We start from the raw sequence: 12,545 nt of genomic DNA, 5'->3' as shown, positions 1-12,545 counted from the left end.
AGGTGACGTTGGCATGTTTGTTTCTCCTCATGATGATATCATATTTTATTCAGTTTGTTATATTTTAGTGTCAGTTATTAGTATTGATGCAGAAAATATTTGGATAGCAATGGTGAAAGTCTTGGTTTTTTTAAACTATTGACATTTTACACACTTGAAGACATATCCAGGTGAGCACTATTTTCAAACAAAATAAAGCCTTGGAATTTGTCAAAGCGCTGAACAGTATTGAGGGTAGTGCCCTATCCTACTGAGTGGGGTTTATCTTGCACTGTGCTAGGTGTCAAAACAAACGCACCTGCATTTCTCCTGCACAGATGCATGTCCCCCACTTGCTTCCACATGTTGTTCTCAGGGTCATAAACTTCAACACTCTTCCTTACAAGAGGACCGTCATGACCTCCTACAGCATACAGCAAGCCATCTACCACTCCAACACCTACATCAAAGAAATGGAACAGAACACATGTTACTTTCAAAGCTTTGCTGATTATTGACAAGATTTATTGAAAACCAACAATGTTGCACAATGCTTGTCGGTGATTAAATGATTTGGGTGGTCAGGCTAAGTGTTTTGGTTGATAGCAGGTAATCGTATTTGTATTGCATGGATCATTGATGATGATGTCCATTACTGGATTGTCTGGACTGCCGTCATATAGCTGGACTGTTGCAGAGCATTTAACAAACAATGAAACAAACAAAGCAAGCATGCGGTGGGATCCTGTACTGACCTGGAATCGCCACATAAATATATAGAGGTGTGCGTGCATGCGTGCATGCGTGCATGGGTGCCTGAATGCCCTTTTCTACTAGTCCGGACCCAAGACGTATATACATTAGGATAAGCAGCCTTCTCTGATAGTCTTCTCTGATGTTAGATGCACTAATTGCCACAGCAGGGGTTCATCGAGCAGCTGTGTGCGTGCAAGTCATCTCAGGTAATTCATGATCGCTAGACAACAGAGCGAAGACATTGTATTTGGATTTTTACAGAATGCAGCACTTACGTAGCATTTCATGAACTAAAGTTAAGAATTATCATTACTTAGAATGTGCAAGAAAGCTACCAATGCCTTGTTTTTGTGATTTAACTATTGTCCTTGGCAATATTCCCCTTAGAAGTAGAGCCAGTCATAACTTGTGGTGCCGACTTCAAAACCAAGATGGTGGACACGCAGTCAGCAAAATTGTAAATAATGTCCTATTCGTGCACTAATTTATGAAGGAGAGGATGTAGAAAGTTCTTAGTTACTTTGGTCAGATGAAAGAAAAATTAATGTTTTAAATGTAGGCATATTTGTATCATATAAAATATGTCTTTATTTCTAGATTTTCACTCACAAATATCAAGAACTTTTGGGTTTGATTTATAATGTAGTGAAATCTTCCATAATTATTACAGGTTTTTATCACCATTTCAAAAAAGAACTACCGAACCAATTTTTCAAGAAATAATGATTTTAATAATTTTTCCATTTATGTTACGTCTTACTGACGAAGAGTTTTCTTTGTTTCATGTCAAATTTGCCATCAAAACGTGCAAATAAAAACAACCATTTGTATCCTAGATTCTAGAATAAAATGGTTGTTTTTATTTGCACATGGATTGAGATATGTTCAACCTTGTGATCATTAACCTAGCCAGGCAATGAAACTCAATTTGATCATCAATCAGTTGTTACAACCAACATTGTATGTGAATGGCAAGAAGGTAGGCTCTGATCATGATTTTTGGACCGGTCTTCCACACATATATAATTCTGTGAAAGACATTCAGAAGTTACAGTCAAAACTGGGACATTTGCATGGGAAAGTATGAGGCTCAATATGTATCTATGGTGCCTTCAGGTGTTGGTATTCAACAAGAGTGCAAGTTGTATCAGTGCTATTGCCTACCGGGAAGATACTGATGCTATGAGAGGTGACATTCAGTATGAGTCAACAATACGGTCAACCAAGTGCTGTCTACTGGGTCTATCAAAGAGGAGATGCAAACACTGTGACTTATACAGAAATAATCAGCTGAAGAAGGCTTCCATCAAAAGGCCCAAACTGACTACTTTTTTTGGTAGAAAGCACTGCATAGTTTAATGAACAGAGTCCATTTGGTTAGGAAGATTGACATGTTAAAAAACTGAGAAGCAATCAATTCAGGTGGTCTATCCAGCGCCTTCCGGATTCTGGAAGAACGACGAAATTCGTGCACACCACAAGAATCTGACTGAGTAGGAGATAGTGTCCTGTCTCGTAATACCTGCTGTTGCTCGGGCCTTGTAGAAGTAACTTCATCATGCATTTGAGGGGTACTCGGAAGTACTGGAATGTTGCCAAGTTCAGGCAATATAGGTAACTTGTCGGGTAGTTCTGGTAGAACTGATTGTTCATGCGTTGATGGAACTGTTTTATCATGTTGGCTTTCATGCGTCAGAACAGGGCGCAAATTCAGGTGATCAATATGGCACTTGACAACACCAACATTGTCAAGTCGAACATGGAACGACACTGGACCGGCTCTCTCTGTTATGATCCCTGACAACCATTTGTCACCAGGACGAAAGATTAACACATACACAAGACCTCCAACTTGCAAGTAATGGTCCTTTGCAAGTGCATCATGTACTGACTTTTGCATACACAACAGTTTGTTCCTAACTTTACAGCTCATATCTGGATGAAGAAGATTGAGATGAGACTTTGGTCTTCTTAGAAGAAGTAATCTGCTGGAGATAACCCCGTTGTAGTCTACGGGGTAAGTCTGTATCGGAACCAAAAATGTGCAAGTTTTGTGTCCAATGTGCCCTCTGTCATGCGTTTAATGCCAGATTTAAAGGTTTGTACAGCTCGTTCTGCTAACCCATTGGAGGCAGGGTGATACGGTGCGACACATGTATGTGCGATGCCATTACGTTTCATAACGACAAAGAATTCCTCACTTGTAAAACAAGTGCCATTGTCAGTGACCACTTGGTCTGGCAGTCCATGAGTTGCAAACATATGTCTGAGACAATCAATTGTAGACCCGTGAAGATTCCGGGGTAGAATAGGTCTTCAGCAACTCATGCTTGCCGTAAAAGGCGACTATGCTTGTCGTAAAAGGCGACTAACGGGATCGGGTGGTCAGGCTCGCTGGCTTGGTTGATGCATGTCACCGATCCCAATTGCGTGGATCGATGTTCATGATATCAATCACTGGATTGTCTGGTTCAGACTCGATTATTTACAGACTGCCGTCATATAGCTGGAATATTGATGAGTGCTGCGTTAAACAACAAACAAACAAACAATCAATCAACTGTAGCAGTGGATGTGGCACTGTTCACTGGAATCACTTCCAACCATTTGGAATGTGCGTCAATACACACAAGGAACATTTTACCCAGGAAGGGTCCGGCATAGTCTAAATGCAAACGACTCCATGGATGTTCAGGCCATTCCCAAAAGTGAAGCGAAGCCTCAGCTTGTACTGGAAGAGACTGTTGACACACAGAACAGATTTTCACCTTAAGTTCCAATTCATCATCCATCTTTGGCCACCATAGGAATCCACACGCTACAGACTTCATGTGCGAGATACCTGGATGAGCTTCATGCAACATGTTCACAACAATCTCTTGACCCTGTGGCGGCACAACAATACGATTGTCCCACAAAACACAGCCATCAAGGACACTCAATTCATGTTTCCTTTTCACAAAAGGACTGAAAGACTCCTCTTGATTTATGCTTGGCCATACAGAAAGAAGGAAATTTCTCACTCTGGAAAGGGTTGGATCTCTGTCTGTCCATTGTTTAATTTGCCATGATTTCACAGGAGAAGCATCCATTGCTTCAAGTAAGAGGATTGTGTCCCCTGGTAGAGGTGGATTTGGTGGTGTGTATGGTAAGGGGGGACGACTCATGCAGTCGGCATTCGCAAGGGAAGTACCTTTTCTGTACTCAATTGTATAGTTATATGCAGAGAGGGTTAATGCCCAACGTTGAATTCTGCTTGATGCCATCTGTGAAATGCCCTTGTCCCGACTGAAGATGCTCTCGAGGGGTTTGTGATCTGACAACAGAGTAAAGGAACGCCCGTAGATATACTGATGGAACTTCTTAGTTCCAAAGATAACTGCTAGAGCTTCACGATCCAATTGAGAGTAATTCTTTTCTGCTTGTGACAGGGACCTGGATGCGAATGCTGTTGGTTTCTCTACACCACCATCAGACTGATGTGAGAGGACGGCACCTACCCCATAGGGAGATGCATCACACGCCAATACAAGTTTCTTATGGGGATGATAATGCGTCAAGAGAACACAAGAAGACAAATGTCCTTTCACCATGTTGAAAGCTTTTTCCTGTTGAGCTTCCAATGACCATGTAACTTCTTTCCTGAGAAGCCGATACAAGGGCGCCAAGGTAGTGGCGAGATTAGGCAAGAAACGCTGATAATACTGCACAAGTCCAAGGAAGGATTTAAGTTCAGCAACATTGCGTGGAGCTGGAGCCGACACTATAGTCTTCAGCTTTTCGTCAAGGGGATGCAAACCCTGCGCATCTATTTTGTGACCCAAATACTCTACTGAGCTGACCATGAATTTGCACTTCTGTGCGTTCAATCTGAGACCAGCCTTGCTAAGTCTGGATAGGACTTCCTTCATGTTTTCCAAATGTTCCTGTTCAGAAGCCCCAGTGACAAGAATATCATCCAAGTAAACACAGACATAGGGAATGTCTTTGAGCAAGCACTCCATTTTTCGCTGGAATACAGCTGGAGCTGCCGATATGCCATAGGTTAAGCACTGGTACTGATAGAGGCCACGATGAGTGTTTATAGTCGTGAGCTTTTGCGACTCCTCGTCAAGGGTTAACTGTTGGTAGGCTTGACTTAAATCAAGTTTCGTGAAAGTCTTTCCACCAGACAAGGATGGGAACAGATCTTCGATCCGTGGAATGGGGTAAACATTAGTACAAGCGACCTTGTTGACAGTTAATTTGTAGTCTCGGCAAATTCGTATGTTCCCATTGGATTTGACCACTGGTACGATTGGAGCAGCCCAATCAGAATACTGCACTGGCTTGATAATTCCCTGTTTTTCCAGGCGTTCAAGTTCATTGTCAACTTTCTGACTAAGAGCGTAAGCAACATTCCTATGCTTATAAAATCTAGGCACATTTGAGGTGATCTCAATAGTGACCTTTTGATCCTTGAATTCCCCTATATCATCTTGGAACACATCAGAATAAGAGTTCAAAATGTCTTGTAATCCTTCATTTCTCACATTAAATTTTTTTCCCCAATCTAGTCTGATGGCCTGAAGCCAATCTCTGCCAAGCAAGTTCTCACCATCACCTTCCACAACCGTCAGCGGAAGAGTAGCCGTCTGATTTCCATAATTTACTTGAATGTCTGTCTACTATCGGTATTCTCTCTTGGTTGTAGGACCGAAGAATAGCATTGGTCTCACTTAACTTGGGCCTATCATCACCATCCTTCCACACTGAATGGAAAGTACTTGAACTGATCACAGAAGTTGCTGCACCAGTGTCTATGTCCATAGTTAGTTTTTCCCCGTTAACTAACACTTCAATGAGATAGGGCTCCACTCTGTGTCACTTACCACTCAATCCGTTTTGAGCATGTCAAGTTTCTACCTTGAAAAGTCTACATTCATTGTTCTCGTCTTCCTAAGATACATCGTCAATACAATTAGCATGATTAGTGGAAGATCTGTTGTTGTTGTTATGGTTACCACGACCATGACCACGGCCCCTGTCGCGACCACAACCACGGCTGTGACCACGACCTGAAGAATTATCATTCATGGCGCTGCAAGAGCGACAAGCACGCTGGATATGACCAACCTTATTACAGTTGTTACACACAGTGTTTTTGTAATAGCACTGACTACTGACATGATTTGAGCCCCCACAGCGATCACACTTCCTGCCTGCATTATTTCTCCTGTTATCCTCTCTAATCTTATGCACTGGCTTTGGCACCTGATCTCCCCCCTTAATATCATGCACTTCCTTTGCAGCCATTTCCATTCCTAAACACAAGGAGTAAGCCTTAGCAAAGTCCAATGTTTTCTCAGTTAACAGTCTTTTTTGCATTGCTTTATTGTTGATACCACACACGAGACGATCCCTTAACTGAGTCTCTAAATCAGTATATTCACACGTCGATGCCAAACGACGTAACTCAGCCACATATGCTGATACAGTTTCATTAGGCTGTCTATCACGCATATTATACCTCCTCCTTTCCATCATAATAGTGGGTTTCGGGTGTAAATGTAACTTCATCAGCTGTACTAACGCATCATAAGAATGATCGCCAGGTTTCTGTGGTGTAGACAAGTTCCGTATTAACTTGTATGACTTCGCACCAATCACACTCAATAGAATAGCACGCTTCCTACCCTGATCTGTAATTTCGTTTGCTGCGAAATAATGTCCAAGTCTCTCGACATATTCAGTTCAGTCATCAGTCTGAGAATCATATTCATCTATTTTGCCAAAGGTAGCCATGTTGTTTTGAATACCGAGCGAACGCACGTGGTCTGACCAAGATAGTTGTTACAACTCGCCGGCATGACAAACTCACTAAATTGACCTAGTCGCCAATATATGTGGTAACCCCAGACTACATACAGTCATATCATCAACAAGACAACCTGGTATTAGAGGGATAGTCAAGATGCACATTTACTCTTCTTGAGTGTTTACATTCATGGTGGAAGAGGGCAGACCGAGGTTCCCAGAATTCCCTGCTTAGGGAGCAGTTATTATGCTTAAGTGGAAATCCCGGGGAGTGGCTTATTGTTTTAAACAGTTACTCTATGACACATATGCTCTACTGAGTGCGAGATGCAAGCCCCTGGCAACAGAAGCCATCTTTGACTTGTTCATCTGAGTCATTGACGAATTATTAATAAATGTGTCAACGCGTATGTTTAACTTTTTCATCAACAAAAACAACCATGCAAATGTGAATTCATGATTTCGTTGAAATCCTTGCGTAACAAATATATCTATGCAATGAAAGTCATCATCTAGCCAATTTGATTTAGTGCCAGTTTGAAAGTGATCTTTGTAATGTGCAATTTCACTACAAGGTAATTACCACTTTGCACAGATTCAATAAATATATCACTGAAGGTTCTTTGAATTCAGGAGTCTGGCTTGGTGGTGCGACTCATAAGCTAATAATGATAATGAGTAATGTCATAAAAAAGTACAAATGGAACATCTCAGCAAATATTACGCATAAAGAAATTTGAAACCAGGAGTCTAACTTTACCGCGCGACTCAAACGGTACTTGTGGGTACGTTTGCCTTTTTAAGTACAATGTGTGCTCTTTCCATGTCTTTAAATAGTTTAATGGAGCTTGCACAGATATTGTGAGTGCTATGCCCAAGGAAAATAATAATCCTTAAAACTCTGAAATGCTGAATGCTGCTGTGCTGTTAATTACCTAATACTGACATACAATATACATATGTGTGGGGGTGGCTTACCCAAGAATATCCCTAATCTGACATTTCAAAGATTCCCTACACAATAACTTCAAAGATCTAGCGTGACTAAAGATGTAAAATTGGAGTATATTGCACATATACAAAACTGAATTTTGGAAAGACACATTTTGGCAATAATATACTGGCTTTGATTAAACATACCTGGTTGCACTATTCAAAAGTCACACAATATATATCCTTGATTGAGTCCATGTAAGTAAACACAAATTAGTAAGTCCCAAAGAGACATCTTGTACACAGTGTACATCTTGTAGGTGCCCGTGAGGCGACTTCTCTATTGTGCAGGGTCTCCATGATGATGGCTGTATACTTCTTTGGTCCTGTGTATGAACAAAATCTTGAATGGGAAATTTCATCAGGAAAGTTGGCATCAGAGAGATTCTTGTTGTTTTCTTCAATCTTGTTTCTTTGCTCTTCATGGATTGAGTTGATGATTGTTCTTCAGGATGGTAGGCATATAGAGAGGTTACTGGATTGGGAGTAAACTCAAGAGTTACTCCAGCCGGATTCTAACACCAGGTGTCAACGCGCATGCTGACGGGGAATTAGCTCTTAGGGGGAATCAAGGACAAAATTGACATCACTGTCCCGGAATGCTTTATGCACAAGATGTCAACAATAAACAACAATTGCACAATGAGGGATATACCTGCTCTGACAAAACAAACACAGCGATGAGCGGACCTTCCAGCTCAGGCATACATGAGGTGAGTGGAGCTCCAGCTCAACCTAAGGACGTTTCCTACGAGCGGCACTTCCTGCTCGAGGTCGTCCTTACACCAACGCTCGGAATACCAAGCTTTACTAACACCGTAGTAACTGTGTAATGGTAGCACATATATAGTTGTGAACAACAATGGAAAGACAACAACATTCAGGAGATGAACAATTAAGGCAATAAATGTCATACTATAAATAACAGTAATTAACGGGAAGTGATATAGCAGCCCAGGTTGGCTGACAGTCAATATACAATGAATGGTGGTGAGGATTAACAACGGGCATTAGCGCCTAAAACGTAATGACAATTAAGTTATGGAGACATGGCTACAGGGTAATTAGCCTTTGGAGTCAAATGTACTTCAGACAATGGTAGTCGTAAATCAGTCGCTATGACAAATGGAAAAAACATATTGATATTGTAGCTGACAAGTACTTTTAGAGGTCATTGGGAGCACTGGTTATCATAGGATACACTGGAGATTTCAATTTGACTGGATGGAATGGAAAATATAAATAAAAGTATAAATTCCAGAAACATGAAAGAAAGCAGTTGACCAGTTGATAAGTGAAGAAATACACACCCATTGCTATATCCCCATCCTGCTTCATGGCAGGAGATAATAATAACATCAGTTTTAACAGTGGATAACTATTGCAAATATGTCAAATTTCCTTCAAGTGCTCACCTGCTCCACTGCGGCGACATGACATCTCAGCAACGTGCATCCATGTATCAGTCAGCGGGTTGTAGCACTCCACAGAACTGAGACACTGACGGGAGGCTCCATCATAACCTCCTACAGCATACAGCAAACCTGGAAAATAGTGTCATGTTGCTGCAGCAGTATAAAATGTGAACAAAAAACCCCACTCATTAAACTTTCCTGATATCAAAACATATTTGCATAAATATTGTAGACTAATTAATAAATGTAAGTCAAGTCTACATTTCATCAATGCTTCTCAAACTGTAACAAAAAACAAGCAACTTACTTATTTTGTTGATTTTACAACAGTACAACCTTACACTAGTTTCAGCAAATTTGTTTTAACAGATTCTGAGCAAAAGATAAAAAACTGAAGCTTTTTGAGTCTTCAGGTTCTTGAGAATAGATTATTTGAACAGTTTCTGAAATTTAAATTATTAGCTCACCTCACCTTTATAGTTTGATGGATTCAGATGAAAGTTTGGATTTTGGTTACTGTAAGAGGGTTCAAGTTTGTTTAGGCATCAAAGAGAAATTTCAATATGGTCGCTCGGCAGCCATCTTTGATAAAAATTATAGCTAAGATTAATCTTAAAATGCCAAGATATCTTATGTCTAAGATAAGATAACTATTGTTTGATAATTTTAACGAAACTTCTACCTCTATTATATCTCTGCCAGAATATGCCAGAGGGACCACGGTGGCATCTGCCTCTAATAGCTCCCTGTGTAATTGACAGTAATCCTCCTCTGGAAACCATATTTACTGATTCTAATCCTAACCTGAGATAATTTCCTCTGAAATTACCCTTGAGGACTTGAAAATAAGAAATGTGTCAAGAACCAGTCACATATGTGATATCTGCACTAAAATTACTGTTATATTTGCTGATCTTGATCGTGATAATGATAATTATTCTAACATATTTCTGCTTAATGATGTCATTTCTTGTTAAATTTGGATTTTGTGACCTTAATACCGGTTCTGACATCAGTTTCGGTTATGACGTCACTTCCGGTATGTCAGGGGGCACGGGTGGCCCAGTTGTTTAGGGAGGCGCGATTTGCTGTGCAGAGTTGCATCCCTTGGGCACGCCAGAAACCTATGATTGTGGGTTCGAATCCCAGTTCGCCCCAATTATGTTTCTAGGTTTGTCAGCACCATACCCGTGCTCGTGGGTTTCACCGAAGTGGTAAACGTCTGAGACCTGCATCACTTCAGGCTTTCCTCCCATATTAAGCTGACATGCCGTGATATAACTGGAATAATGTTAAAAAAGCGGCGTTAAACCCAACTCACTCGATCACTCCGGTATGTCACTATATAGGTAATGACGTCTCTCTACATCTATTTCTACCCAAAGACGTCATTTCCTGATAAGGTGAACCCTGTTCTGCTATTTCCAGTGCTGACGTCCTTCCGGTCTAATTGATATTCAAGGTACTTCTAATCCATCCTAAACCGAATAGACAGAATATTCAAGGGTGCTCTGATGCTGCTGGTATTGGATTTTAGAGCTATTGAGGTCCAATGTTGATCATGGGTGAGATTAGAATAGTCTAAGGCATGCACTTCTGAAACTCTTGTTGATGTTGCCATGGCTAGGAGAAAAGACGCCTTCCTGGTTTTTTTGGATTAGGGTTCTGTTAACAATACCAATAGTACCACAGATAGATTCCACTTGGGGAAGATACGAGGTGTTTGAACATCTTCTAGTAGAAAGGATCTCATTTGTCTGTTTAGAATGGGATGGTTCTGAAAATTTTAGGTAATGTGACTGAAGTCAAAATACAGGACTTATGGCAGAGATGTAATAGAGGTAAGTTTCGTAAGAATTATACTCTTTATACAAATATATTATACAATTATCTTATCATATTTATTTCCTTGTTAAATCAATAAATTCAATAGTTAAAACCGCTTGTCCCACAAGATTTTAAATGTAAAATCTTTATGAGAAGCGCTTATGATTTTGCACTTCATCATTAATGTTGACTGATATGATTTTATGAAATGCGAAAATAAAGCATTGACACAGATGTGATCCAGAAGATAAAATGGCATTTCGATGGGCAAAAACACCTCTAAACAAGAGTATGAACTAAGATTAGCTGCCCCGAGTTATCAATAAGGTCACGGTCATTACTACAGCCTGCCGACACCTTTCATTTTTATCCTGATTTATTTCTGACACAAAATCTCTGATGCATTTTTTGTGTTTTTTCGAAATGTCAACTTGAATTACAGTTTAACAAAATGAAATGTCAATGTTTGAACGTAAAGCAGATTTTTGAAAAATATCCAGGGCAAAGTATGCTGCCTTCTTTGATGAAAATAAAATAAACTTACGACAGGTATGCAGCTATCTTAGATTTACGACAATCTTACGAAATCTTAGGGCTAAGATTGTTTTGAAATTATGCTATGCCAGTCTACAAATTCCCTACGATTACTTTGAGATAATTTTAGGGCTAAGACCATTTAAAAAATCTAGGCCCAGAGCCCTGAAACTTGGTGGGTGAAATTGTCACCTTGTGTTGTAGTTTGTTCAAGGCTACTCTGTTGGAAATCAAAAATGGCTATAGAAAGGTTCCACAGCACTGTAGATTACATGGATATGTAGTCAATGGTCTAAAATGTCAACAAAGACATCCACAAAAGTTATTGCCGATGAAATATTTTCTGCTTAAATACTGAGGATACATTTATCTACAACCATCAGCTGACCTCACACACGCCCAATGTAGTACAACTTTTAAACAAATCCTACACCCCTAGCTACCTTAAGAACAATGTTGTAAGCACTTCTGGTTTAATAACATCAATTAAAACCCATTTCACCTCACCTTCTAGGACTTCCAGTTTAATGACCTTGACCTTCAATCTCAGCCTTGAACTTCTTAGAGATCATGTTTATCAAGATTAATCAAATTCCTCTTTTCAATGCAATTGCGTACACTTGCTTTATGGGACATCTACTGCACAGAGTGACCTTGACCTTCAACATCATCCAGTCACATGCAACAATATTACCAATTGAAAATTTAGGTAATGTCACAATTACAAAGTCTCTATACCATGCCAACAATACTTGCTCAATGGAACTACCAAAAATGACTGAGCTGAATTTTGAGGACCAAAAAAAGATTCTGTAGAAAGGGTTACATTTTCATCAAATTATTTTTCTGCTTGTTAAAAACTACATCGTATTGCTTCAGGTCAACCAACAACAAACTCTGTCAATGCAAATGTGAAATTTGTGATTAGTAGTATAGGTAATGGGGGTTCTGGCTCACTTCCACTGGAGCCGGATTCATATACCTATACTGCTACTACAGAGGGAATTTTTTATGTGTAAATGAGTATGCGATTCAATGATAGTCATGAGATTAAACTAAATTGACTCCAGCTCACCACCACCTGGAGTCTATGATATATATTTTTATAGGTAATGATGGTTCTGGCTCACTTCACTGGAGCTGGATTCATATACCTATACTGCTAAAAATGACTATGAGATTCAACGATAGTCATGAGATTAAACTAAATTGACTCCAGCTCACCAATACCTGGGGCCAATCATT

General features: G+C 40.0%; 1 protein-coding gene across 8 annotated transcripts in view; it reads right to left on the bottom strand.

Moving 5' to 3' along the window:
• Positions 1–12,545, bottom strand: part of LOC139468153 (kelch-like protein 3) — a 198,865-nt gene that overhangs the window by 9,623 nt on the left and 176,697 nt on the right. For 5 of the 8 annotated variants that reach the window (XM_071249931.1, XM_071249930.1, XM_071249928.1 and 2 more), the window contains one exon: positions 8,940–9,068. In XM_071249931.1, coding sequence (XP_071106032.1) covers positions 8,940–9,068 — 129 coding nt within the window. Of the gene's footprint in view, positions 1–298; positions 440–8,939; positions 9,069–12,545 lie in introns of all 8 variants that reach the window. The other 3 variants (XR_011653671.1, XR_011653672.1, XM_071249933.1) reach the window with 1 other exon arrangement.

This window comes from Haliotis cracherodii, unplaced genomic scaffold (genome assembly GCF_022045235.1).
Source record: "Haliotis cracherodii isolate W230 unplaced genomic scaffold, xgHalCrac1.p SCAF_2, whole genome shotgun sequence".
Classification (NCBI taxonomy): Eukaryota; Metazoa; Mollusca; class Gastropoda; order Lepetellida; family Haliotidae; genus Haliotis; species Haliotis cracherodii.
This window is presented reverse-complemented; position numbering and strand designations above follow the sequence as displayed.